Below are 23,468 nucleotides of genomic sequence, written 5' to 3'. Positions count from 1 at the left end.
GACTTCCTTCTTATCTATGCTATTGTCATTTCTATCTCACAATGCAGTCTTAAGTGGAAGAAGAAGAAGAAGAAGAAGAAGAAGAAGAAGAAGAAGAAAGGGAGGAGGAGGAGGAGGAGGAGGAGGAGGAGTTTGGATTTGATATCCCGCTTTATCACTACCCGAAGGAGTCTCAAAGCGGCTAACATTCTTCTTTCCCTTCCTCCCCCACAACAAACACTCTGTGAGGTGAGTGGGGCTGAGAGACTTCAGAGAAGTGTGACTGGCCCAAGGTCACCCAGCAGCTGCATGTGGAGGAGCGGAGACGCGAACCCGGTTCCCCAGATTACGAGTCTATCGCTCTTAACCACTACACCACACTGAGGGCATGAAGAAACAGATCGACTGCAAGGTCTAAATCCTGATGGTTCATGCCAGCCAGGTCAAGGACTAGGAGGGGGCAAATTTCATCCTCACCCCCATTATCTGTTTTTAAGCCACAGTGCAGTGGCAGGAATTAACTACTCCAGCTCCAGGCTAGCACAGAGCAGGCCTTCCATCAAGGGGCATCTCTTAAGAACATAAGGCTCTTGACCTAATCGGGTGCTGCCATTTTGGTATTCCTGGATGGACAATTATCTACCATAGCATTTGTTGTTGCTTCTTTTTTCTATTGATGCAGGGCATGGGCAGAATGCAAGGTAGCATAGCAAGGATAGCCAACATGATGCCGTCTAGATATTTTCGACTACAACTCCCATAACCTTCAGCCAGCATTCCCAATGGTCAGCTGTGATGGGAGTTGTAGTATAACAATATCTGGAGGGCACTATCTGGGCTACCCTTGTTGTACAGGAACACCAACATTTTTATTTGTGGACAAAAGAATTGAAAAGCTGGAGGTGTTAACAATATACTGACTGTGTTTTGGAAGATGAACAGTAGAGCAATGAAATGCAGAACAAAGAAACAAATTGAACCAAATCAGATTTTGGTAGCTAAGATCATCTGATGAATGTTACCAGGATGGAACCCTGCAAAATCAGATGACAGCTCAAGCATTGCTCATAATAATTGCAAAATGAATGTCATCACCACAAGGTGGCTCCATCTTGCTTTCCAAGAAAAAGCAAGCTCTATTTTAATTTTCCATTTGTCCTTCTGTGTTTACGTTAACAGCTCTAGCAAAACATTTTCACAGCGCAACTCAGCTGTCAATGAAGCTGCTTTCACAGAAAGCCTGCCATAAATAAAAATCAATGAAGACCAAAAGCAGAACAGGAAAAGATATAGCTTTAAGAGTTGTGCCAGCTTGACTGCTGGGAATGAGTACCAATGCCCTAACAAAAGAATACTAAGAGTTAGTTTTCTTACAGTGCAACCCTTACATGCCTGGTTGGAAGTATACTTAGGGGTTACCAACCTTTTGGAGCCTGTGGGCATGTGTGCGAACCAGAGAAACACTTGTGGGCATGACACACATACCACAATCTATTCTACTGGCTACAACACAATGCTTCTTGAAGCCAAATTTCAGTGGGTGGAGCAGCAGAAAGACATTATGGATGCCAGGGAAGGCCTCTGAAGGATGTGTATAAAGAACTGCAGGCACAAACTGCCCAGTTCCCTCAATAGGCAACTAGGAAATTCAGTTCAAGAGTAAGTTCTGAAATCACATTTCAGGGAGGGAGAGGTGGCAGGAGGGGGAAAAGAGAAAAGTAAGACAGTCTCACTTTTGGAGACACCAAAGACTGAGAGAGCACTGTGAGTTGTCTGAAGGCTAAGTATCTTAGGGTGGAGTGGCTCCCTCCTGGCAGGTACCTTTGGTCCTCCAGAAGTTGATGAACTACATCTCCCAGCAATCCCAGCTAGCATGGCCAACAGCCTAGGACAAAGCACCAAAGCTTCTGATTTATGGGAACCAGCTGCATGCATATATATTACTTAAATATATTATTTACCAGACAAAGGGCCTTCTCAGTAGTGGCGCCCGCCCTGTGGAACACCCTCCCATCATATGTCAAGGAAATAAACAACTGACTTTTAGAAGACATCTGAAGGCAACCCTGTTTGGGAGAAGTTTTTAACGTTTAGTGTTTTAGTGTGTTTTTAATATTCTGTTGGGAGCTGCCCAGAGTGGCTGGGGAAACCCAGCCAAATGGGCTAGGTATAAATAATAAATTATTATTATTATTAAACTTAATACAGAAAATACTACAAAAGCACCAGACACCTTCAGTACTCTGCTCTCTCATGGAAATGAAGCTCAGGTTACAAAGGGAATTTTCAAGTTTTGCAGAAGTTATGAGCCGGCACCACTATTAAACACATCCATTTGTTTTCTGGCTTCTTGGTTTATTTATTTTTTAAAGGGGTGGGCTTAAAACGAACCTAGATAGTTAAAAAAAAAAAAAAAACAAGCATGACAGTGCAATCCTGTACTTGCCTACGCAGAACTAAGCCCCATTGGGGATCAATGGAACTCGCGCCCAGGTAAGTGCATTTAGGATTGCAGTTGGGAAACTTTAAGTAAGTATCACGAGGATTGGCTTGTTTGTTTGCTTTTTGCGGGGGCGGCAGTTGATTGGCAGGAAGGAAAACATGGAGACGCGACACTTTTCCTGACATTCCCTAGCGGAAAAGTGAATTTAGGAGACAGCCGCAAGCCGCGCGAACTTTAATACCGGATCTGCTGCCCTTGGTTAAACACCACCGCATTAGGCCAGTCTGGTCTGCGCAGCGAGTCATTTCTCGCCACCTGTTCCTGAAGTAGCGCAACACCACTCTCTTTCCCCACAGAACTACCAATCCCAGCAGGCTATGCGGGAACAGGTGGCGGAAGGAAGGTGGAATGTTTTCAGCCAGCTTTTCCAGAATACGCCGATTCACGGGTCGCGCGCTTGACCGCGTTGCTTGTCGGGACTTGAAGTTCCCCCCCCCCCCCCGCTTACAGGCGGCGGTGTTTTGTCCGCGGAGGGGGTAGAGCAGGTCTGGCCGCGGTGCACCCCGGGAACTGTAGTCGGAGACGGGCTGAGGAACCGTGGCGGCGGCTTGTGGCGGCTCGTACCTCTTGGGACTCCGCAGGGGCGGCCGGCGAGGGTGCCTCCGGCGCGCAACAGGTAGTCTTTGGCGCGAGCGCGTCCTTGTAGCGCCTTGGCCTCGCCTGGCCAAGCGGAGTGCGGGGGAAGGAGGACCAGGGGCCGGGGCGGCCGGCGAAGGGCAGGAGGCGTCGCGTGAGTAAATGCCCAGACCGAAGATCGTCGAGTGGGAAGGGGTCGCGAGGGTCATCTAGTCCAGCCCCTAGCGGTGCAGGGATCTTTCGCTCAACGCGGGACTCGAACCCGCGACCCTGAGAGCGCGAGTCTCCTTCTCCACCGGCTGAGCTGTGGAGCGGAGGGGACGGTGGTCCCGAGCCCCTGATGGAGGGTGAGGGGCTCGCACGTCGACTGCACCCCGAGGAAACGAAGGTGGGCCTTGGGAGAATGTTGCTCGCAAATCTTCCTTCGTAAATCCTCCTTCCTTCGCTCGCTGATAGTTTGCAGGCTGCTGCTCCCTGCGGTTCGGGGAATCGGCTTCAGCGCCCCAGTAATAACTAATGGCCACAGCCAAAGTAAGAGGGGGAGCGAGAGAGTTTTGTGTCGCCTCGAAAGGGCTTTATTGTGGTCTACAATTTTGTGGTCTTTGGAGCCTCGTCAGATGCACGGGACTGACAGCTGAATAGGCAAAAACTAGTAAACATCTTGAGTAATGATTTGGCTTATTTGCTTGTTAGGGTTGCTCCCTGCCCTTCACCAGGTTGAAGGGCGGGATATAAATCTAACAAACAGACGGTCTCTTGATTTTCATTAGCCTTTTGCCCTATGCAGGGTTTTTCTTTATTTTCTTTATAGTTATGTATTTATCTTTTCCAGTCTAGGTTAACACTTCATGGATCAAATGAAATGGAATTTTTGTCCATGAAAGCTTATGTCACTACTTATGCTTCATTCATTTATAACCACAACTGAAACACAAGAGTTAATAATACTTGGAAATATTACTAAATAGCCAATGAAATACTACCCTAAACTTTCCACAAAAGCTGTGGCAAAAAGGTATGTTTTAGGCAGTGCCAAAATACAGGGATGGTGTCTGCCTTATCTCAAGGGGGATGGAAGTCCATAACTGAGGGGCCACCATGGAGAAGGCTCTGTCATCCCCCACTGCAGGCGCCCCGTAATAACAGAACCACAAGAAGGATTTCACCTGCAGATCTTAGTAACCATTGCTGTTGATCTGGGTGCATCAGGACTGGTAGCCTAGTGCTAGAATTGCTGTTGGACAGGCTGCTAGCATTGTGTTTTTAAAAACAGTTTCTACTGTACAGCAGTAGAAATACTGTTGTCAGATGTAAACCACACAGAGTATAACTCTTTTCTTTCCTTCTGGGTAGGAATAGTTGAGCTAAGTATCATCATCCATAATACTCCCTCCCTCACAGCAAGGAATTTGTACTGTGGGATAGTATTTACATGCCTTTCCAGAATGTGAACAAATCAAAGAGGAACTGCAATACCTCCTTCTGCCCTGTTCTTTCCTATGGCTGTTTCAATAGGGAGTAAAGTACTTTGCTGCAGAAATTAGTGTGGGAGTAAATGGCTGTAGGTGGAACTCAGTATTTGCCAAAGGGAGGCACTGTGCACATGACATCCCTGTAGTGGAGTCAGTGCTGCTTCCAGGGAAGGAGGAGGCAAGTTGACAGGGGCATCAACATTGTGAAAGTGCACTGGTGGAGTCACTCTGATGCTCCTTCTGATGTGCCCCACAGTGCCAACATCTCCTCTCCCTGCCAGTAAGGAGCAGCAACTACACAGCAGTGGGTTGTCAGGTGCAGAGCGCACCTTTTCCTGCTTGCTGCTACTGAGTTGCATCTACAGTTACAACAGTCAATTGCTTCCATATTAATCTCTGCACTAAAATGGTGGTGAAAAGAGAAAGCATAGCTGAGAGAGAATGAGTTAAAAAGAGATAACTACGTTGAATTCAGCAATACCTCCACGAACGTCCGCCTCGTCTAGCGTCTGTTCCAGTGAATGTCCACAGCAAACCTGGAAGTACCAGAACTGGTTACTTCCAGGTTTGCCACTCACACATGCGCAGAAGCGCAAACCGCTCCACGCGCATGTGCAGACATGGCGCTTTGCCCTGTATCCTTTTTGGCTAGCGGCTGGGGCTCCAGAATGGATCCCGGCCACAAAACGAGGTACGACTGTAGTAAAGAAAATATTGCCTGCTCTTGATGGTGTTACACTTCCTGTGAAGGAGCGGGTATATAGCTTGGGGATACTCCTGAATCCATTGCTATTGCTTGAGGCTGAGGTTGTCTCAATGGCATGGAGTGCCTTCCATCAGCTTCAGCTGGTGGCTCAGCTATGCTCCTATCTGGACAAGGATAACCAGACTTCTGCTGTCTATGCTCTGGTAGCCTTTAGGTTAGATTACTGCAATGCATCATACTGGGGGCTGCTTTTGAAGATGGTTCAGAAACTTCAGCTGGTGCAAAACTCAATGGCCAGGTTCTCACTGGGGCAAAACAGTTTGAACATATAATACCAATCCTGACCTGACTGCACTGGCTGCCAATTAGTTTCCGGACCCAAGTCAAAGTGCTGGTTTTGACCTATAAAGCCTTATGTGGCACAGGACCTCAATGCCATAAGGACCACCTCTCCCCATATGAACCAATCCAAACCCTGCAATCATCATCTGAGGCCCTTCTTCATGTGGCAACACAAGAACAGGCCTTTTCAGTGGTGGCTCCCCGTTTGTGGAATGCTTTCCCTGAAGAGGCTTACCTGGTGCCATCAATATAGATTTTTAGGCGCCAGGCAAAAACTTTCCTCTTTAACCAGTCCTTTGGCCTCTGTCTGGCCTTTTGCAGGTGTTTGAAATGTATTTTAATGTATTATTTTAAAGTTGGCTTGGTTTGGTTTAAAAGTATCTATTGGAGTTTTGTTTGTTTGCTCATTTGCCCATAAGTTACTTTGAATTGCCTTTGGCAAGAAAAAGCAAGTAATTAATGTAATAAAAAATAATATAAAGAAGGTTACTTCCTGCAGTTAAGTCAATACTGAGTTGGGAAAACTATAAAAGTGAACCTTCAAATTATTTGACTTCTGAGTCCATGCAGTAGTTGGATTACAGGTGTTTCCAGTTTTAAGTGGGAATTTTGGTTGATATAATTTATGCTGTTGAATATCATTTGATGATTCAGAGATCCTGGAATCCAGTCTCTGTAGTATCTTTGTGAGGAGATAATCACTTTGGAGAAGAACATCAGTGTGGCTGCTTATTCTTCTTTACGTTTGCTGATCATACTGTTTAATTATACAACTTCTGCTTTCCCCAAAAAGCATGAAACTAAAAGTGTGGATAAAATTAAAATGTTAAACTATTCTTCAGAAACTCAGGTTCATTTGTTTTCTGTTTTCACTGGATGGGATGAGTCTTGCAGTGAAATGTGTTAGAACTATATTAAATAATACATCAGATAGCCAGCTCATTTAAAATGAACACACTTCCGCTTTACTCAGCATCTTATCAAAATATCTATGCTGGATGATTTTGCTTTCTGCATATGCTAGTCAGTGTTCAAAGCTCCCATTGTTCTAGGTGCATTTTGTGACAGGGAATTTTGTTAGTGCATCTAAAATTTCAGATTCAAACTGCAGAGTGCCTCCCCACTTCCAGCTACTCTCTGAAGACTGCAGAAGATACCCTCTTAAGAATATTAGGGGGTGGACAGGGGAAGGACTAGACCATGTGAAAAATGAGGACAGTAGCAGGAATTTAAAATAATTTGAATTGGATGAAGCAGAAGATGACCTCATAGTTAAGAAGGATGTACCAGGCAGGATTAGGTCAGCATCCTAGGGTGTGAGAATTTACTGAAGCATTTTGTAAGACTTTGTGACATGTAGCAGCCCTAAGTTACGTTCTGATTGTGTGAAATTATTTTCCAGTTTTCGTTTCTTTATAAAGCCATTCATACTCTGTTGTTGCTTAATACAGACATTGAGGAATTTCCATGTTTTAAATAAGGTTATGAGAATGTCTCTATAAAAAGTTCTGTTTGTTTGAAAACCTACTTTCTCTTATTTCCAGATAACGGAAGGGAACGCGAATGAGAGTTCCATAAATTCTACAGTCAAGAAGTATAAGCTTTCTTACAGTCGCTAATGAAGGATGGCTACTCCATATGTTCCTGTTCCAATACCTATAGGAAGTTCTACTAGTTTTACCACAAATAGAAACCAAAGAAGATCATCTCTTGGGAGCATTTCAACATGTTCAGATTCTTCAAAAGCACAGCTAGAGGAATCTTCTATCAGTAGTTTTAAAAAGAGGAGTGTCCCTGATGCAATTGGTGCCACTTCATCTCCTTGCAATAGTCCGCTTGTTAGGACTAAATTTATAGGTACGAACACATCTATGGAATATTGCATTCAACCATCGGAAGATAGTGAGCAAAACATAAACTCTGGGAGCTGGGAAGATCGGCCTGCTACGCCTACAATACTAGGTTATGAGGTGATGGAAGAAAGGGCAAAATTCACTGTAAGTTGTGCTTTTTTCTTCAGGAATTTTGACTAGTAACACATCATTTAAAGATTCACAGAATCCTTTAAAAATACTAATCACGCTGCACAGTAAGTACTGTGAACGGGACTCTTCATTGGCTTTCTTCAATGGCTCTTGAATTTCCATACTATGTGATTCCTCACCCCCATTCCTATCTTGTTTTTGACACATATTCTGGACAATGACTGCCTCATAGTATCCGGCTGCCAGTGTTGTGGTCTGGCCTTTGTGTATGTACTTGGGATTACTGAGATCCGCAGTTGTGGAGTGTGTGAGAATGTGTGCAGGTGTAGTAGATGGATTGAGGTACAGATGTGTGAGCAGACATAGAAGTTGGGCGGGTGTAAGTGTATTGAGTGAGTGGAATTCTGTGTCACAGGGTTTGATGTTTTATATATTGTATAATTTATGGGTTCTGATAATTTCCATACAGTATTTCTATTGTTTTACCATTATTGTTGGTTGGTTGTTTATAAGCCGCTAAACTGCTTTGTCATCTTTTCTATTGAAAAGTGGAATATAAATACTTGAAATTAATTAATTAATTAATTAATTAATTAAGCCATCTGTACTTATATAAAAGTTGCTGATTCCAGCACTGTTGAGCTACTAAAAACAAAAAATGCTTTCAGTTCTGCAAATTTTAACCTTGCTCAGCTTTATACACATGGGTAGCTTCAGCATGGCTGGAATTACATAAAGCGGTGTTAATTACTTTTTGCAGTCTGAGCTGGATTCAGCAATTGAGGATAACCAAGGCTGTGTTTTTGAAGTGGTTGTTCTGTGTAAACAACACTTTTTTAAAAAACAACAACACAGAAAAGGAATTTTATGGTAATTTAGGCTGCAGTCCTATATAATTCCTTATTTGGAAGTAAGACCCATTGAACTCAGTGGGACACTTCTGGATGGACATGTACAGTGGTACCTCGGGTTACATACGCTTCAGGTTACATACACTTCAGGTTACAGACTCCGCTAACCCAGAAATAGTGCTTCAGGTTAAGAACTTTGCTTCAGGATGAGAACAGAAATTGTGCTCCGGCGGCATGGCGGCAGCAGGAGACCCCATTAGCTAAAGTAGTGCTTCAGGTTAAGAACAGTTTTAGGTTAAGAACGGACCTCTGGAACGAATTAAGTACTTAACCCGAGGTACCACTGTATAGGACTGTACTGAAATCACAGAAGGAGAAGATGACGTATGCAGGCACCAGTGGTTTAGATACCAAATAGTTGGGTATAGTCCAACGAGTTCTCCCTTTCATCTGAGTCATCTTAAATTATTATTACAGATTATTGCAATGTACCATAATGTTTTAGTAGAAATTACGTTCATTGGTTATACTTTGAATATGCATTAGATTTTTAATCTTAACCTTAATTTACTGGGAAGCAATACTGTATTCAAATCTTTGAGACGTGATTTTGATTAACAGTGCAAGCCAAACTATAGGAACCCAGCATAAATTAGGATGGCATAAATTACCCCATTCCAAACTCAATCCAGGAGCAGAGCCAGCCCAAGCCTGACAGAGGGGAAACAATACTTTATAACAGTGTGACATACACTACCCTTTCTGTCAGTCTAACTTCCATTCCATTGGTAGGTCATGTGATTGAGGCAACTGGAATTTGGAACAGAGGCAAGTCTCCCCCCTACCCAGTTCCGCCTGAGCTGGGATGAGTGACTCAATGTAGATAGGATCAGGGTATCTTGTTGAAATACACTACGTTTGTGAAAATAGTTTAAAATAGAAAATCCAAATTCCAGGAATTGGTTCCTCCTGGGAGCAGTAAAACAATACCAGTTCTATATTTGCATGAAATACTTGTTCTTTTTTTATACTTTAGTATATATACATTGGCAAACTTTGATAACACTTGCTTCCTTTCTGAAAGAATAGTTATGTCAGTTCCCTAGTAATTATAGTGTAATGTGACTAAAATGCTCACACAACTTATTGAAACTGCTATAATAGTTTTTTTTATTCAACAGGTTTACAAAATCCTTGTAAAGAAAAATCCAGAGGAAAACTGGGTAGTTTTTAGAAGGTATACGGACTTCTCCAGGCTTAATGACAAGGTATATAATTCTTGATCTCCAGCTATTAATGTACCAGATTAACATTTTTGCTTCCAACTTTGAAAAGTTAGAATGAGAAAAACAAGCAATTGCTTTGCCATAGAACTAGTAAGTTCACTGAGAAGCCCTACTTTTAAACGGTATTCGGAAAGTCATTCCAGTGCCATATTTATTTACATTTTTTATTGAATTGTTATACCACCCTTCATCTGAAGATCACAGGGTGATTTGCATATTTGACATCTGAAAATAATACCTGCAAGCCCTTTAACTTTTTCTGGTTACCTCCCCCCCCCCCCCGGTTTGGTCTGCAAAACCTTAGGTGGCACTCAACTAAGTTTTACTCAGAGTACACCCATTAAAAATGAAGGGGCCTAACTTCCATGTTCATTAATGTTGAATGCTACCCCTTGCTTAATCAAGAGAAGGCTAATTTGCTAAGATTCATACATCTCTGCCTATTGTTGTAAACATTCTTCTAACAAGATGCATTCCCATAATGTGTTTCTTGACTAGCCATTTGTTTGTACCACAAAAGACAGAGGAATAGTGCAGTGGCGTGGCTCAAATTTTCACAATTTTTTGCTTTTTTGAAAAAGCACCAAATTTTCACTATACATGAATTAACAGATAGTGATTGTTTTCAGGTATTGGGGCACTGGTATTGCATTTGATATGTTGTTGCTACTCTTCAAACCAGCTTGACCTGCCTCTCTTTGCTGAGAAAATCTCAGCAAAAGAACCCATTGCACATTAATCTAAGACAAAGGGAGAGAAATAGATAAAAAGCAAAGGAAAAAACAAACACCTTAGTGATATATTAACTCTATGCAGAAAGTGTAATTCCTTACTATCTACTTGGTTTGCTTTTTTCAGCTCAAAGATATGTTTCCTGGTTTCCGATTGGCACTACCACCAAAGCGCTGGTTCAAGGATAATTACAATCCTGATTTTCTGGAAGATAGACAGCTGGGACTCCAAGCATTCTTACAGAACTTAGTAGCTCACAAAGACATTGCTAACTGGTATGTGATTCTCACCTTCTTCTGTCACTTGGATTATTTTAACAGGGTAACAAAAGAATAAGACCCTCTTTAGCTGTTGCTCTTTTTTTGTAAGACTTGGTTTGAGCTCTACTGCCCACTATTCTAAATTGTACTCCTGCTTTTCCAGAATTAGACTAATGAATAATTAAATTGCTTTCTGTGAATAAAGAAACCCTCCCCAGACTAACACCAGCACATATGTTTCTGGGCCAGGTTCAGGATTCTTGTATCAATTCACAAGGACTTTGACAACGGTGGTCCAGGAAATCTTAACGACCACCTAATTCTATATATCCATGCCTAATCACTGAAGCCCTTGCAGGAGTAGCTGTTAGTTGTCGTCTGGCTCAAAAGCACAGCCACATTTTCAGGATTGTGGGCCCAATTTTGTAGAACTTCCTCCCAGGTGAGATGAAATAGGCCGTTCTCCTTTTGAACTTCTTACACCTAGTAGAGGCTTTTTTACGTCACTAGGCATTTTAAGTAAGTTTTGTTATTAGTTTTAACTTACCTATCTTCATTATATCTTTTTAACTTTACTGTTACTCAGCACTGCTGAGACAACACAGTTAAGCAATATATAAGCTGTTGAAACTGAAAATTAGTAAAAGTGTAGGAACTTGCGTTATTTTAGGTTACAAAAGGGCAAATGTGTTTAAGACTGGAAATTGCTAAAGGAGTTTTGAGAGGTCTTTAAAAATATTTCAGACTTCTACATTCTTGCCGCTAGCAGGGTGGCAATCTGTCTAAATTACAGGATTTGCCACAATTGGGATGTAGAGAAAGGGCCAAAGGAAATCAGGAATGTATTTGTATAAGAAGACACCCTAAATCTAGGGTCAGCAAACTTTTTCAGCAGGGGTCTGGTCCGCTGTCCCGCAGACCTTGTGGGGGGCTGAACTGTATTTTGAAAAGAAAAGAAATGAACGAATTCCTATGCCCCTCAAATAACCCAGAGATGCATTATAAATAAAAGGACACATTCTACTCGTGTAAAAACACATTGATTCCTGGACTGTCCGCGGGCCGGATTTAGAAGGCAGTTGGGCTGGATCCGGCCCCCAGGCCTTAGTTTGCCTACCTATGGCTTAAATGGTGTGAATCAAAGTTATTTAAAGGACTGCCTGCACCTGTATGAGACAGCTCAAGCTTTGAGATCAAATTTTGAGACCCAGTCTCTGGCCGATCAGTAAGATGGACAGATATCAGAGACAAGGCCTTATGAGTAGCGGCTCCACATTTGTGGAATTGCCTCACCCAAGAAGTACATAACTCATAAGGTAACTTTTGAGATGCTTTTATTTCATTTCACTTTTGATTAGTCTGCTGTGCTTTAATTGAGGATGCGTACTTTAACTGTGTCTAAATGTTATAGTTTTATGTAGTATTATGTTCTATTTATTATCCTTATACATCACAGTGTGAGAGCAATGTATTTGGAAGGTGGTTGTTAAAGTCTTTAAATATACAAAAAAATCTGCTGTTGGCTGTTTGGCATTGTGTATTCAGCATGTGGAGTTACAATATGGGGATTATCTGTTAATTTTATTTTTCAGTTTCTAAAAATACATATAAGAAGAAGGTTTTTTAAAAACCCTCTAAAATGCAGATTTGAATGGAATGCCTTTGATTCTGCCTGTATTTGTTATATGCTTTCTAAGATGGGTGATTTTGAAGATACTCTTTTATGAATGCTTTAGAGCTTGGCATTGCAATCGAAACCATGAGTTGTTGTTTTTAATTATAGAATCTCTAATTTTATGCAATCTTGAACCACGCATGTTATGAGCAGCGTGCTATTTGGCAGTACATTGAATTCTAAATGCCAACCCTGAAGCTGAAATGTTCCATTTCAGTGTGTTTGTTTGTGTTAATGGTGGCTGGTTATGGATGGGTAATTATAGTAGAATCCTGAATGGTTGCGTGGGCTAGACCGCAAGTCGTGACAATTTCTCAATGGATCAGAAATTGGTCGGGGGGGAATTTGTCTTTGCCACTATTGTTGAACATTTCAGTACAGGAGTGGCTAAGCGGTTGTTCTCCAGTTGTTGCCAATGGTTAGTGCTGGGCATAATCTTAAGAGCACAAGTTAGCTACTTCTGCTTCAATATAACAGCTGAAAGGTAGTGACAGAAGTGCCTCTTAGCAGGTACTTTCAGTTCCTATCAACTCTGTTATATATGAACTTCTTGAACTTTTGTCCTTTAGAGGTTTGTGCCATCTGATAGCATGTTGGGAGTCTCTCACAGAAATTGTAGCCTTCTGTGCTGCAGCTGTGACAGCAACAACCATACAGAACTCCTCCACAATAGATTGTAGACCCGATGTTCAGCTAAGAGCTTGTACAGCATAGTGTTGATGGAATTATGTTTGTGTGTGATTTTATAAAAAAAATGCAACCTAAAACGTCCTGAGACGCAACAAATAAACTCATCTTTTTCTGTCACTTCTAACTTCCGCATTGCAGTGCTAATAGACTAGTATGTAGAGTTTTTCAAATTCTTTCAAGATGTCTTGAGCTTCTTAGGCAAGAATAAATGTTCTCATTAATGGTTTCTTCCTGACATGCAAAGCAGCGACACTCGTTCAAGACTCTGTGAACCAGTTCTCTTGCCCCAATATTAAACAGGATTTTGTTAGTGAGATCCTTCATTATATAACACCATGAATAAGAGTACAGTAAAACTGCATCCTAAAGTAACATCCTCATTGGAATGATTTTTAATAGGGATATAAGTTCACAATGAATATCAGAAATACACATTGTGCAAGCTGTGTTTTCCCTTTTATTTGCTCATGAGTATTTCTTTTTGCATATTGTGGAAACTGGAGAAAGGTGTTAAACCTGTAAAACAGATGCTTGGATTACTTATTCTTCTGACAGGCTGGGCCGGAGTCATTTGTGGCTCCACCCTATCCTGGAGGAGAATCTAAAAAGGGATTCAGTTCTCTGCTGTTCACAAAGGGCAAGTGTGCATGTGCGTTTTCTGCTCTCTAGTTGCAGCTTTCTGTGGAAGAAGCATACTTTCTGCTTCTATCAGTATTGCCCATCTTAGTGCAATAGAGCTAAAATAGTAATGCTTAGTTGAGTCTGTGTAAACAGATTTGCTCAATCAAAAACTGTAAGTTAAAGATGGAATTCCCTTCCCCACATGCACCGCATTATGGTTTGGAAAGAGGAGAGGAAATCCAATATTGCTGTTGCTTCCATTAAAGTTCTAAATGCATTTGAATGAGCTTTTGCATCACAATCCTCATCATATAAATATCACATAGGAGCATAAGAAATGACTTGCTCCAGCCTGCATCTAACAGATAACCAGCATTCTGTTTCTATCAGCTGCCAATCAACTGGTTCTAATAAACTCTCAAGTATTGCACGAAGGCAGCACTCTTCTGTTTTGTACTGCATTTTGTCTCCAACATCTGGTATTCAGAAAGGTGTACTGCCTCTGGCCACAGATCAATGTATATTTTTAGCTTATTACAACCTCAGTTGAGAATATACTTAACAAAACCCTACACTTGAATCCCCCCTTTTCCACTAGTGCACAAAGAACTTTGTTTCTTAACTGCAACCACATATAGTACTTGTCTATTAGAGCTGCCAAAGGCATCATAGCAAAAAAAGGCTACCCAAGGCTACCCAAACCCAACTGATATTTATCTTATTAAGTGCTTGGATTCAGTGGTTATAATTTTTTATCATCATTCTTCCACATAAAAGCTTTATACCATTAGTCACAAGATACAAATTTTGTAGTATTTTTCGCATTTTGTAGCTTAATATTGCCAAAATTGTCCTTAAACTCAATAACGGGGTCTAAAAGAGGTACAGAACAAGTGAAATCAAGCTTGGAGAAGGCAACAATGCTTTCATATAATAAGCTGTTCTGAGGATGGCCATTTGCGATCTCATTCCACATCTTTTCAAAACAGCAGTTCAACCATGAAGAGAAGCTCTACTGTAAATAAAACTGTTTGGAAAGGATGTGATATAACTGTCAAATGAAGCAAAGAAGCATTGTTCCTGTTTTTTCTAGACAGTTCATTTGACTGAATAGATGTTATGAGAGGAAAAGACACATTCTCACTCACAAACTCGCTGACGAACCTGGAAATTCTACAGATGTGATGTTAGAACAGTTTTCCGCAAGCTTTCTTCATGTTTTATAATATCAAGCTTCTTTAGTCCCAACCCGTGTGGACTGCTGCTCCAGAATTTCCAGCAGCTCATTGTCCTTTGTTGTTGTTTTCTTCAAAACAAACAAACTTTGCATATGTAAACTGGCAAATCTGTGAGAGGAATTCCTTCATAAAAATGATATGCAATGTGAAGTGTTCTCCATATTTATGGTATTTAAAGCAGCAGGCACAGTTGTTTGCATGTTTGGTTGAAGCCTTAGTTTAATCTTCTCAAAAGAGATGCTTCCACACAATTGACACATACAACTTGGTTTGTTTTTGTGTTGTTATATGTTTTGTGTTCTCATTTTGTATTTTTATGTTGTGAGCTGCCCTGTGATCCTCAAAAGAAGGGCAGTGTACAAATTTACCGTAATAAACAAACAAACTTCTGCTAGTCAAAAGTATGCTGGAAAAGAGACAGTTTAGGAATAGTTACATAGGCTAGACATGGCTTGAGAAAAAATCGAAGCCATCTTCCAGAATACAGCAGTGCAAGTCATTCTTGCTCAGTTTATACAAGCCTCTCTATCGTCTCCCCTTTCAACAGTCTTTATTGACCCCAAACAAGTAGGCAGACAGTTATGTCTAGTGTACAGATAAGGCGATAATCCTGGGTGAAGGCTTATTGACAATCTTTATTAATCTTCAGTTTGAGTGTGGGGGAGATCCTGTTTGGTATGCATAAGCAACTACAAGGTTTTCATGTTTCAAAAGCAATTTGCTTATGTAGTACAGTATAGAGAAATCTACTGTTTGGGAAATGCAAATTCTAAGCCTCCACAGGGACATGGGATTAGTTAGCGGTTCACTTACTCCTGGCTGTTGTCGTTCTGTATTTTAATTCAGATTTATTTGTTTTTTACTTTTTACTGGGGAGTTAATCGGATTTTAAAATCCAGGATAAATTAAACTTCAAAAAAAATCCTCACCCTGAATGTCTTCCGTTTAAAACAATTTCATTTTATACTAGGCAAGCATCCATTGCTGGGGAGGGTGAAAATGGTATGGAAAACATTTATTTATACCTGCTAACTGAAACATTACACGTTGGTTATAAGAAAAACAAACTTGCTCATTTTCGGAGAAATACTGTGTTTTGTGTTGTTTCTCACTGACTTTAGGCTGTTCTGTTTGGAGACCAACTTCTTTCTTTCTTTTCATTATTTCAAAGTCTTGCAGTGAGGGAGTTCCTTTGTTTGGATGATCCACCAGGACCATTTGATAGCCTTGAAGAGAGTAGGGTAAGTGTAAAGTAGTTATTTGGTTTTTAGACTAAAACACTCTTAACTGGCCTGTTGCATATGATGTTTGTCATGTGGTACCTTTATAACAGGAGAAGCAGCTGTTCTCTTTGAGGCGGACATCAAATATATATGTCTGCCACATAGAAAAAGTCATGGAATGAATAATCTGTGGACTGTACATTTACACAACAAGCAGCCCAAAGGCAGAAAGACAGGGCAGCTATGGAGCAGAGATCACGAAAGCCTGGGGAGATGAGGGTGGGGAAAGAATGCAGGTAAGGTAAAGGTAAAGGGACCCCTGACCATTAGGTCCAGTCGTGGTCGACTCTGGGGTTGCAGCGCTCATCTCGCTTTATTGGTTGAGGGAGCTTCCGGGTCATGTGGGCAGCATGACTAAGCCGCTTCTGGCGATCCAGAGCAGCGCACGGAAACGCCGTTTACCTTCCCGCCACAGCGGTACCTATTTATCTACTTGCACTTTGACGTGCTTTCGAACTGCTAAGTGGGCAGGATCAGGGACCAAGCAACGGGAGCTCAGCCCATCGCGGGGATTCGAACCGCCGGCCTTCTGATCGGCAAGTCCTAGGCTCTGTGGTTTAACCCACAGCACCACCCACATCCCTAAAGAATGCAGAAGTTGTAGGAAATAATTTCAAAGTTTCTTTTGACTATATTCTTCCTGCAGTTTTTCTCAATCTCCGACTGTTGAATATTGTTTTATTCTGCTGCCTGGTATATAATTATTGATGACTCATGTTTGATGCATTGTTTTAAATCTACCTCTGCGATCTGATCCTTTTGCTTTATCAGTTGTGGATGTATCATACTTTAGGATTTTCCTTCGCTGGTTTACTTATATTTAGCTTAAAGTACTTTCTCACATATTTTTAATATGTGTGTCTTCATGATTTATCAGTTACACTGCTCAGTCTCACTGCTATTTCCTCCTACCTGAAATAGGATATTTTATTTGGATTGTATGTCATTCTTTTTATTTGTTTTCCTTGGGCATCTGATTTTTCAGATATTGCAGAGCCCATCCAAAAGTCTTTCTGAATTAGAATAATACCATTTGCTGAATGCATGCAGAAGAACAAAGAGACTTTTTTGGCTCACAGATATGAACCAGCTTAACACATTATGTTAATATGTCCAGTTCAAATACTTGGTAAAAGTACTTTTAAGTTAAGACATTTGGAATGTTGTTAGCATTCCAAAATATATACGGATGCTGTGTGTGTGTGTGTGTGTGTGTGTGTGTGTGTGTGTGTTTTTTGAATTTGGCTTTTTAGAGGACAACTTTAACTATTTTAACTTGGTTTCAGTCAAAGTATAATGCCATTGATGTATTTTAATTCCTGTTGATTTTGGCTCTAGTAAATGGCTGGTCCCTTCAGAACTGCCCCATAGTTTAAGGGATTGGCATCATTATATCTGTATCAGCCCCTGGTGGATGCCTGGTTAACTGAATGTGCTACACAACCAAATGAGGATCACTGCCAAATTACATAATAGGCTGTTTTGCTAGTGAAGTTAGCGACAAATTATGAAATGCAAACTTCTTAATGTTAATTGCAGGCTTTCTCTCAAAGAGAAAGAATTGTAAGCCCTCAGTCCATGCTTTGTGATTTTCTGCATCAAATGGTTTTGTTAGTAAAGGAGAGCTCACAGCTACAGAACATCTTATATCTATCAAAAATATAGAGGAAGTCAAGAAGAAAAATATATCCATTGCTTATAGAGACAGTCTCAATAGCATGTGCAATGTACCCAAGCACTGAATCAAATATTATTTCCTCTAGCAAGCTATTAGCATTTCACCCCAAAAATGTTAAAATGTGGCGTGTATATTGGTTTAATTTTTCCTTTACCCTGTTTTAAACACACACACTTTTAGAGATTAGAGAAGTGGTTCCATTTAAAGAAAGGGAAGTAACTTTGAATGACTCCTTGTGACATCAGTCAGGGTTCTACAAAATATCAATTAACAATTTTGCAGGATGTTTGCTTTTCAGGTACCGTAACTATTAACCTTAGAAACTCGGCAAGGTATCATTGGGTCTGTGTGGCACCTTGGAGATGAACTAGCTTAGTGGCTCATGAGCTTTTGAAGACAACTTCCTCTTTCATTGGACTCATGTCTACAAAAGCTCCTACCTCAAAAACCCAATTGGGCTTAATCCTAAACATACTTACTGAGACATAAATCCCATTAAAATCAGTGGAATTTACTTCCAAGTAAGTCTCTTTAGGAGTGGGTGTTGTTACTGCAACCGTACTGATCTCTTTGCTGCGGTTCAGTCTTGGGATCTTAAGCTCTGCAATAAAATCTTTTAACATCAGATAACGTATTTGAGGGGGAGGGGGCTCCACAGTAGTTGCAATGTTTATTTATGTCACAAGGGACTGGGGGGGGGGGAAATCTCTAGTTGACCTTCTGAGCCCCATGAGGGGATTTGTAGAATTATGTGGCGTGGCAACAAGACAGCATCATGGTGTGCCAAGATGTAATCTCAAGTAATTACAGTGAGCTTCACCTATGCTTTTTTATCTAGCTTTAGCAGAAAATGTCAACTTTTGGTGGACTTTCTCAGTAGCCACATTCAAACCAATATGTGTTATTTGTGTTTCATCATGATTATGCTGTTACTATAAGATTCTGCAATAGATGCAATGCTTTTCTGTTATGGCATAGTAGTTCCCTTATATTTTCCTTGTTCTGTTTTAATGTCCCAGTGCTATGAATAGTAAAGTTGCTACAGGATGCATGTCTGCAGAGCTGTGGTGGCTGGTCATGCAGATATTCTCAGCTGCATGTGTAGGTCACAGCTTGTCGTTCTGAAAATATTTTGAAATGTGGGTTAGGACAGTCCCTTTGTGAGCCATTGTCTTGTTGTATACCATGAGGTTAGGTTTTTGTTTTTTTTTTGCTTACATAAAAAATGACAGATTGATACAGTTTGACCTCATTACTGCCACATAAAAATGTTCAGTGCAATGAAATAAAATTGAGGTTGTGTGCTTTTATGCATACTAAAAATTAAAACTATTGCAGTAGGGGAGCATCATCAGTCTCAAGTCTTTGCATTTCTCACACAAAACTATTGCCTTCAAAAAATCGTTTAATTTTTCTTCTAGGCTTTCTGCGAGACCCTAGAAGAAACAAACTACCGTCTGCAAAAGGAACTTGCTGAAAAGCAAAAAGAGGTGGAAGCTCTGAAAAAAATGCTAAACGAAAAAGAAGTGTACATAGATGCCATAGAGAAACAATTGGGGTAAGTGGACAGAAAATTCTTGAAACCAGACTGCAATTTAAAAATTAACCCCAAAACATTGAGCACTTATTCATGCATTTCTGAAAACTTCTTTTGTTGCAACCATACTGCACTGGCTCCCAGTGGAGTACAGGGTCAGGTTTAAATGCTGGTTTTGACCTTTAAAGCCCTATGCTGCCTAGGACCCACGTACCTACAGGACCGCCTCTCCTGGTATGCCCTGCGGAGGACCTTAAGGTCCACAAATGACATCACTTAGTGGAACGCTCTGTCACAAGAGACTAGGGCCCTGCGGGACTTGACATCTTTCTGCAGGTCCTGCAAGACAGAGCTGTTCCACCTGGCCTTTGGTTTGGACTCAGTCTGACCCTTATGCTTCCCTCCCCTTATGGTTTAGATCTATGGGCTACTATAAAAATGAGGCTGCATTTTAAATTGTATTTTAACCCGTATTTTAAATTGGTCTCCCCCCCCCCTCATTATGTTTTTATTGTAATTTTACTGGTGTTAGCCGTCCTGAGCCCAGCTCTGGCCGGGGAGGGCGGGGTATAAATAAAAATTTCTTTCTTTGTTTGTTTGTTGTTGTTGTTGTTGTTGTTGTTATACCCTCAATTCTCTCCTGAAAGACAGGAGATAACCCCCAGAGTAACTCTTGCATAATTTTAAGCTTCAGTTTAAAAAGGAAATAAAAAGTCTTGTGTGAATTAAAACACTTTAATATGTATGTGAGCCTTTCTGACACAATTGGGGTTGGTGCAGGCCACTTACAGCTTAACTATGCATTTCTTTGGATAGGAATGAGGGGAGGGAGAGCAGTTTCCAAGTAGCAATCTCACAAAGAGGAAATCCTTAGTAAAGTATCCTGAGGATGAGGACTTCTATTTTACTGTCAGTATGAACCTGAAATCTGGTGAAATAAATGATGCTGCTAATTTTATAGTTATTGCTTACTAGCGGCCTTGTACCTGACATTGCCCAGGAATTCTAAGGAGGGTGGGAATGAAATGCAGAGTTAAAATTGGTGCCATTTTGAAAGGTTCAGTGCAGTTTTGAAAGGTTTGCCATCTTGAGTCAAAGGACCGTCCAATCTTACCCAAACAGAGAGAAAAAACTGCTCCTTCAACTCAAGAACCACTATGCAATCTGATTATGAAACCACATGCATAGCAAACAAAATACTGTACTTTCCAAAATATTTTGTAGATGAGCATCCTATTTAGTAGTCTAGTATCTAAAATACTTACTTTTCCAACATCTAATATAATTAGATTTTCAGTGCATAATGGATAAACAGTATGCTGAAGCATCAATACAAAATAGATACAATTTGTAATGAAAGTTCTTTGCTAATTAGTATCAGTGTCATTTCAATATTATGTCTTAAACCTAATAAAGGAATGAAAATATAATTATGTGTAGAAAAGTCTTCTAAAAGAAGTTCTGCTTAGGTGCTTTTTCATTATTTCCTAGCTTAACTAAATTGGATTGGATCTAAACTAATGTTTAGCAGGAGCTACAATTACATTTGAAGAAGCAGAGGGGGCAATTTTCACCAATTCCTCCTGTTTCCCTTATCCTCCTAGAAAACACTGGGGGAAGGGAGAGTTAGCAAAAATTGTGTATTCTCTTCTATCTATAATTGGAAAGTCTCCTTACATTTGTGAAAGTGATTTTCTGGATCCAATCAGCTGTATCTTGAATTCGTTACACAGGGATTTAAATTTAGGAAAAGTGAAGTCTCGTAAGTTGTCAGGACAAGAGAGTGAGTGCAGTGGAGAAGTGGAATCCTCTGCAATAGAGGCAGATCAAGGAGCCCTGGAAGAAGACAACAGGTACAATCTAAAATTCTATATGTTTTATTTAAGGTTATTTTCTGAAAAGCCTTTCACTTCTACAGTCTCCTGCGATACGTTGTTGTAGAAGTGCCATTCACATTCCAAATGCAATTCACACTCTGGAAATATTCAATATATTTGTTACTTGTGGTTTCCTGCCCTTTTCACCCCCTCAAAAAGTCCTTGCCCCAAACTGAGGTTAAAAGGATAACGTTTTAGTAGGAGGTATGCTGAAGAAGCTGCACGTGGATAATGCTGGTTGAACATGAAATGATCTGGCAGGCATGCATCTGTGATCCACCTTAACCCAGAGGTCTAGGTATCCATGACTAATAATGTAAATAATGGGGGGAAACGGCATAAAACACAAAACCAGCAACCTTGCTTAGCAGATTTTGCGGGGCAAGGGTCTACCTCTATAAACTCTTAGTAAAAGAGATTAGTTTTCCAAGTGTGCTGATCAGAACTATGAGATGGATATGAAATGATCCCCCCCCCCCAAAAAAGTGTGTCTAACATATTGATCTGTCTCTACAGTTCTGAGAAAGAGAATCGGGCAACATCTTGGAGCGGTTCATTGGCTGAAAATCACGTGCCAGAAATCGAAGTTGCTGAGGTAGCGTATACCACCGATGAAGAGATGTAAATGCTACCAGCTGCCTTTACAGTAGTGTAAAAAAGTCAATGTCTGGATTGCATTGAACAGAAGTATATAGTAGCTGTCAAGCAGAAGCTGAGATGGCAGAAGCTTGAATGTTTACATAAACCAATCTAGAGAAACCTATGGCATAGGAAGGATATAAGTGCTGCTTTGTCTCAGCCTTTATCTAGCCTTATGAGAGATATATATTAATATATAAAGAAGCTCTGGTTAAAGGCAGGTCAAGTTGGAATCCTAAGTGATGTATATAAGTTATATGTACCCATATATAAAGGATAAATGCCACACATGTAGATATACCAATCATGTAGCATGTTGTATATCACATGCTTGCTATTAATATTTCACATTTTGTATGGACAGCTTTTTGGTATTTGGATTTTCAGATTCTTTATATAGGCATGTAACTTCTGCTCTGGGAAATATAATTCTGCCATCTGGACTTGGAAAATGTATATGATTTCTTGTGGTTTTTAAAGTCATAAATGTAAATAAGTGATATGTAAATTATAATGCAATGATCTAGGAAAGCTTGCAGTACCAAAATCAAACCTTTCAGTAATGGGAATGTTATTTGTTTTCATAATGCGGAAAGAAATATCACACTGTGGGCATTCACCTGCACTTGAAAACAATATAAAAGCTGTCTTTTAACTGTTTTTCTTTAAATCTCCTTACACTTTTGCCACTCAGCCACATAATCACCGAATCAACAAATTTGCCTTATATAAAGAACACTACCTCTTTCTTTTGTTGCTAATGCATAATTGCTCTGTTTAAAGTATGCATATTATAAACAGATATTTGAGTCATTAAAGCCATACTTCTGCACAGTTAAATAACTAAATCTAATTGCAGTTTATGTTTGTGTGTGTTTATAAAATATTCTACACCCAGGAACACACTATAAGCTTCACTCTCGTTTTAAAATTTGTGTTGAACCTAATAATGCACTTTATAACAAAGAAAATATTGTGCCAAGTTCATTGGCTCTGTGTTTTTTGTGCTTTTTGTTCGACCTTTGGACTGAGGGAAGGTGCAACTGGTTTGTACAGTAGTGCCTTTTTGTATTTTGCTTGTTACAGATGTTATAATAGTGTGTCAGCTTTATGGAATCTTCAGAAACATTCTGCTCAGCAGTTATTTGCTGGAAGTGCCTTGTTTTGTCTGCTCTTTCAGTAGGAAGAATGCTTCTTTTGTTCTTCTCTGTGCCACCTACTTCTTTGTTTAATGCTGTTAACACACAGTCTCATGTGCCGGAATTTTCAATGGTCGCTTTGTGTTTTAGGGTGTGAGGACAAAGATCTCTGCAGGACTGTATGAAACCATCTGGGGCAAATAAACCTTTGGACATGACAACATCTTTTTTTGGTCGTCTGTTGAAAAATAATGCTGGGTTTAAAAGAGTCCGGAGCTTAGCTAACTTGCTCCTTGGCTTTTTGAAATCTACATTCCATGTTTTGTCACGATGCGTGAAATTTCAATGTTGGCTTGGAATGCATTTTCTCTGCATTTTATTGCAGGAGATTTTTGTATA

The 23,468-nt window shown here is 40.4% G+C and overlaps 1 protein-coding gene across 2 annotated transcripts; it reads left to right on the top strand.

The window, feature by feature from the left end:
* The first annotated feature begins 2,851 nt into the window (after positions 1–2,851).
* On the top strand, positions 2,852–23,290 carry SNX16 (sorting nexin 16). Of its 2 annotated transcripts, none has more exons than XM_083623640.1 (8): positions 2,852–3,446; positions 7,123–7,575; positions 9,596–9,682; positions 10,559–10,707; positions 16,088–16,157; positions 19,299–19,435; positions 21,148–21,267; positions 21,808–23,290. In XM_083623640.1, exons 2-8 carry the CDS (start codon positions 7,204–7,206, stop codon positions 21,914–21,916), a joined length of 1,044 nt encoding a protein of 347 aa, XP_083479766.1. In that variant the 5' UTR covers positions 2,852–3,446; positions 7,123–7,203; the 3' UTR covers positions 21,917–23,290. The 2 variants fall into 2 exon arrangements, with proteins under 2 accessions (XP_083479766.1, XP_083479765.1); XM_083623639.1 differs by having other exon boundaries at positions 2,956–3,098.
* Positions 23,291–23,468: the final 178 nt, after the last annotated feature.

Source organism: Podarcis filfolensis, assembly GCF_964270895.1.
Source record: "Podarcis filfolensis genome assembly, chromosome: 7".
NCBI lineage: Eukaryota > Metazoa > Chordata > Lepidosauria > Squamata > Lacertidae > Podarcis > Podarcis filfolensis.
The sequence above is the reverse complement of the archived record's forward strand: the minus strand, read 5'-3'. Positions and strand labels throughout refer to the sequence as shown.

Bases quoted from the DNA above. Each gene is read 5' to 3' on its own strand.
- SNX16 (XM_083623640.1), top strand. From the start codon at position 7,204: ATGGCTACTCCATATGTTCCTGTTCCAATACCTATAGGAAGTTCTACT. The intron at 16,158-19,298 runs GTAAGTGTAAAG...TTTTTCTTCTAG, and splicing joins ATAGCCTTGAAGAGAGTAGG to GCTTTCTGCGAGACCCTAGA. The intron at 19,436-21,147 runs GTAAGTGGACAG...TTCGTTACACAG, and splicing joins GCCATAGAGAAACAATTGGG to GGATTTAAATTTAGGAAAAG.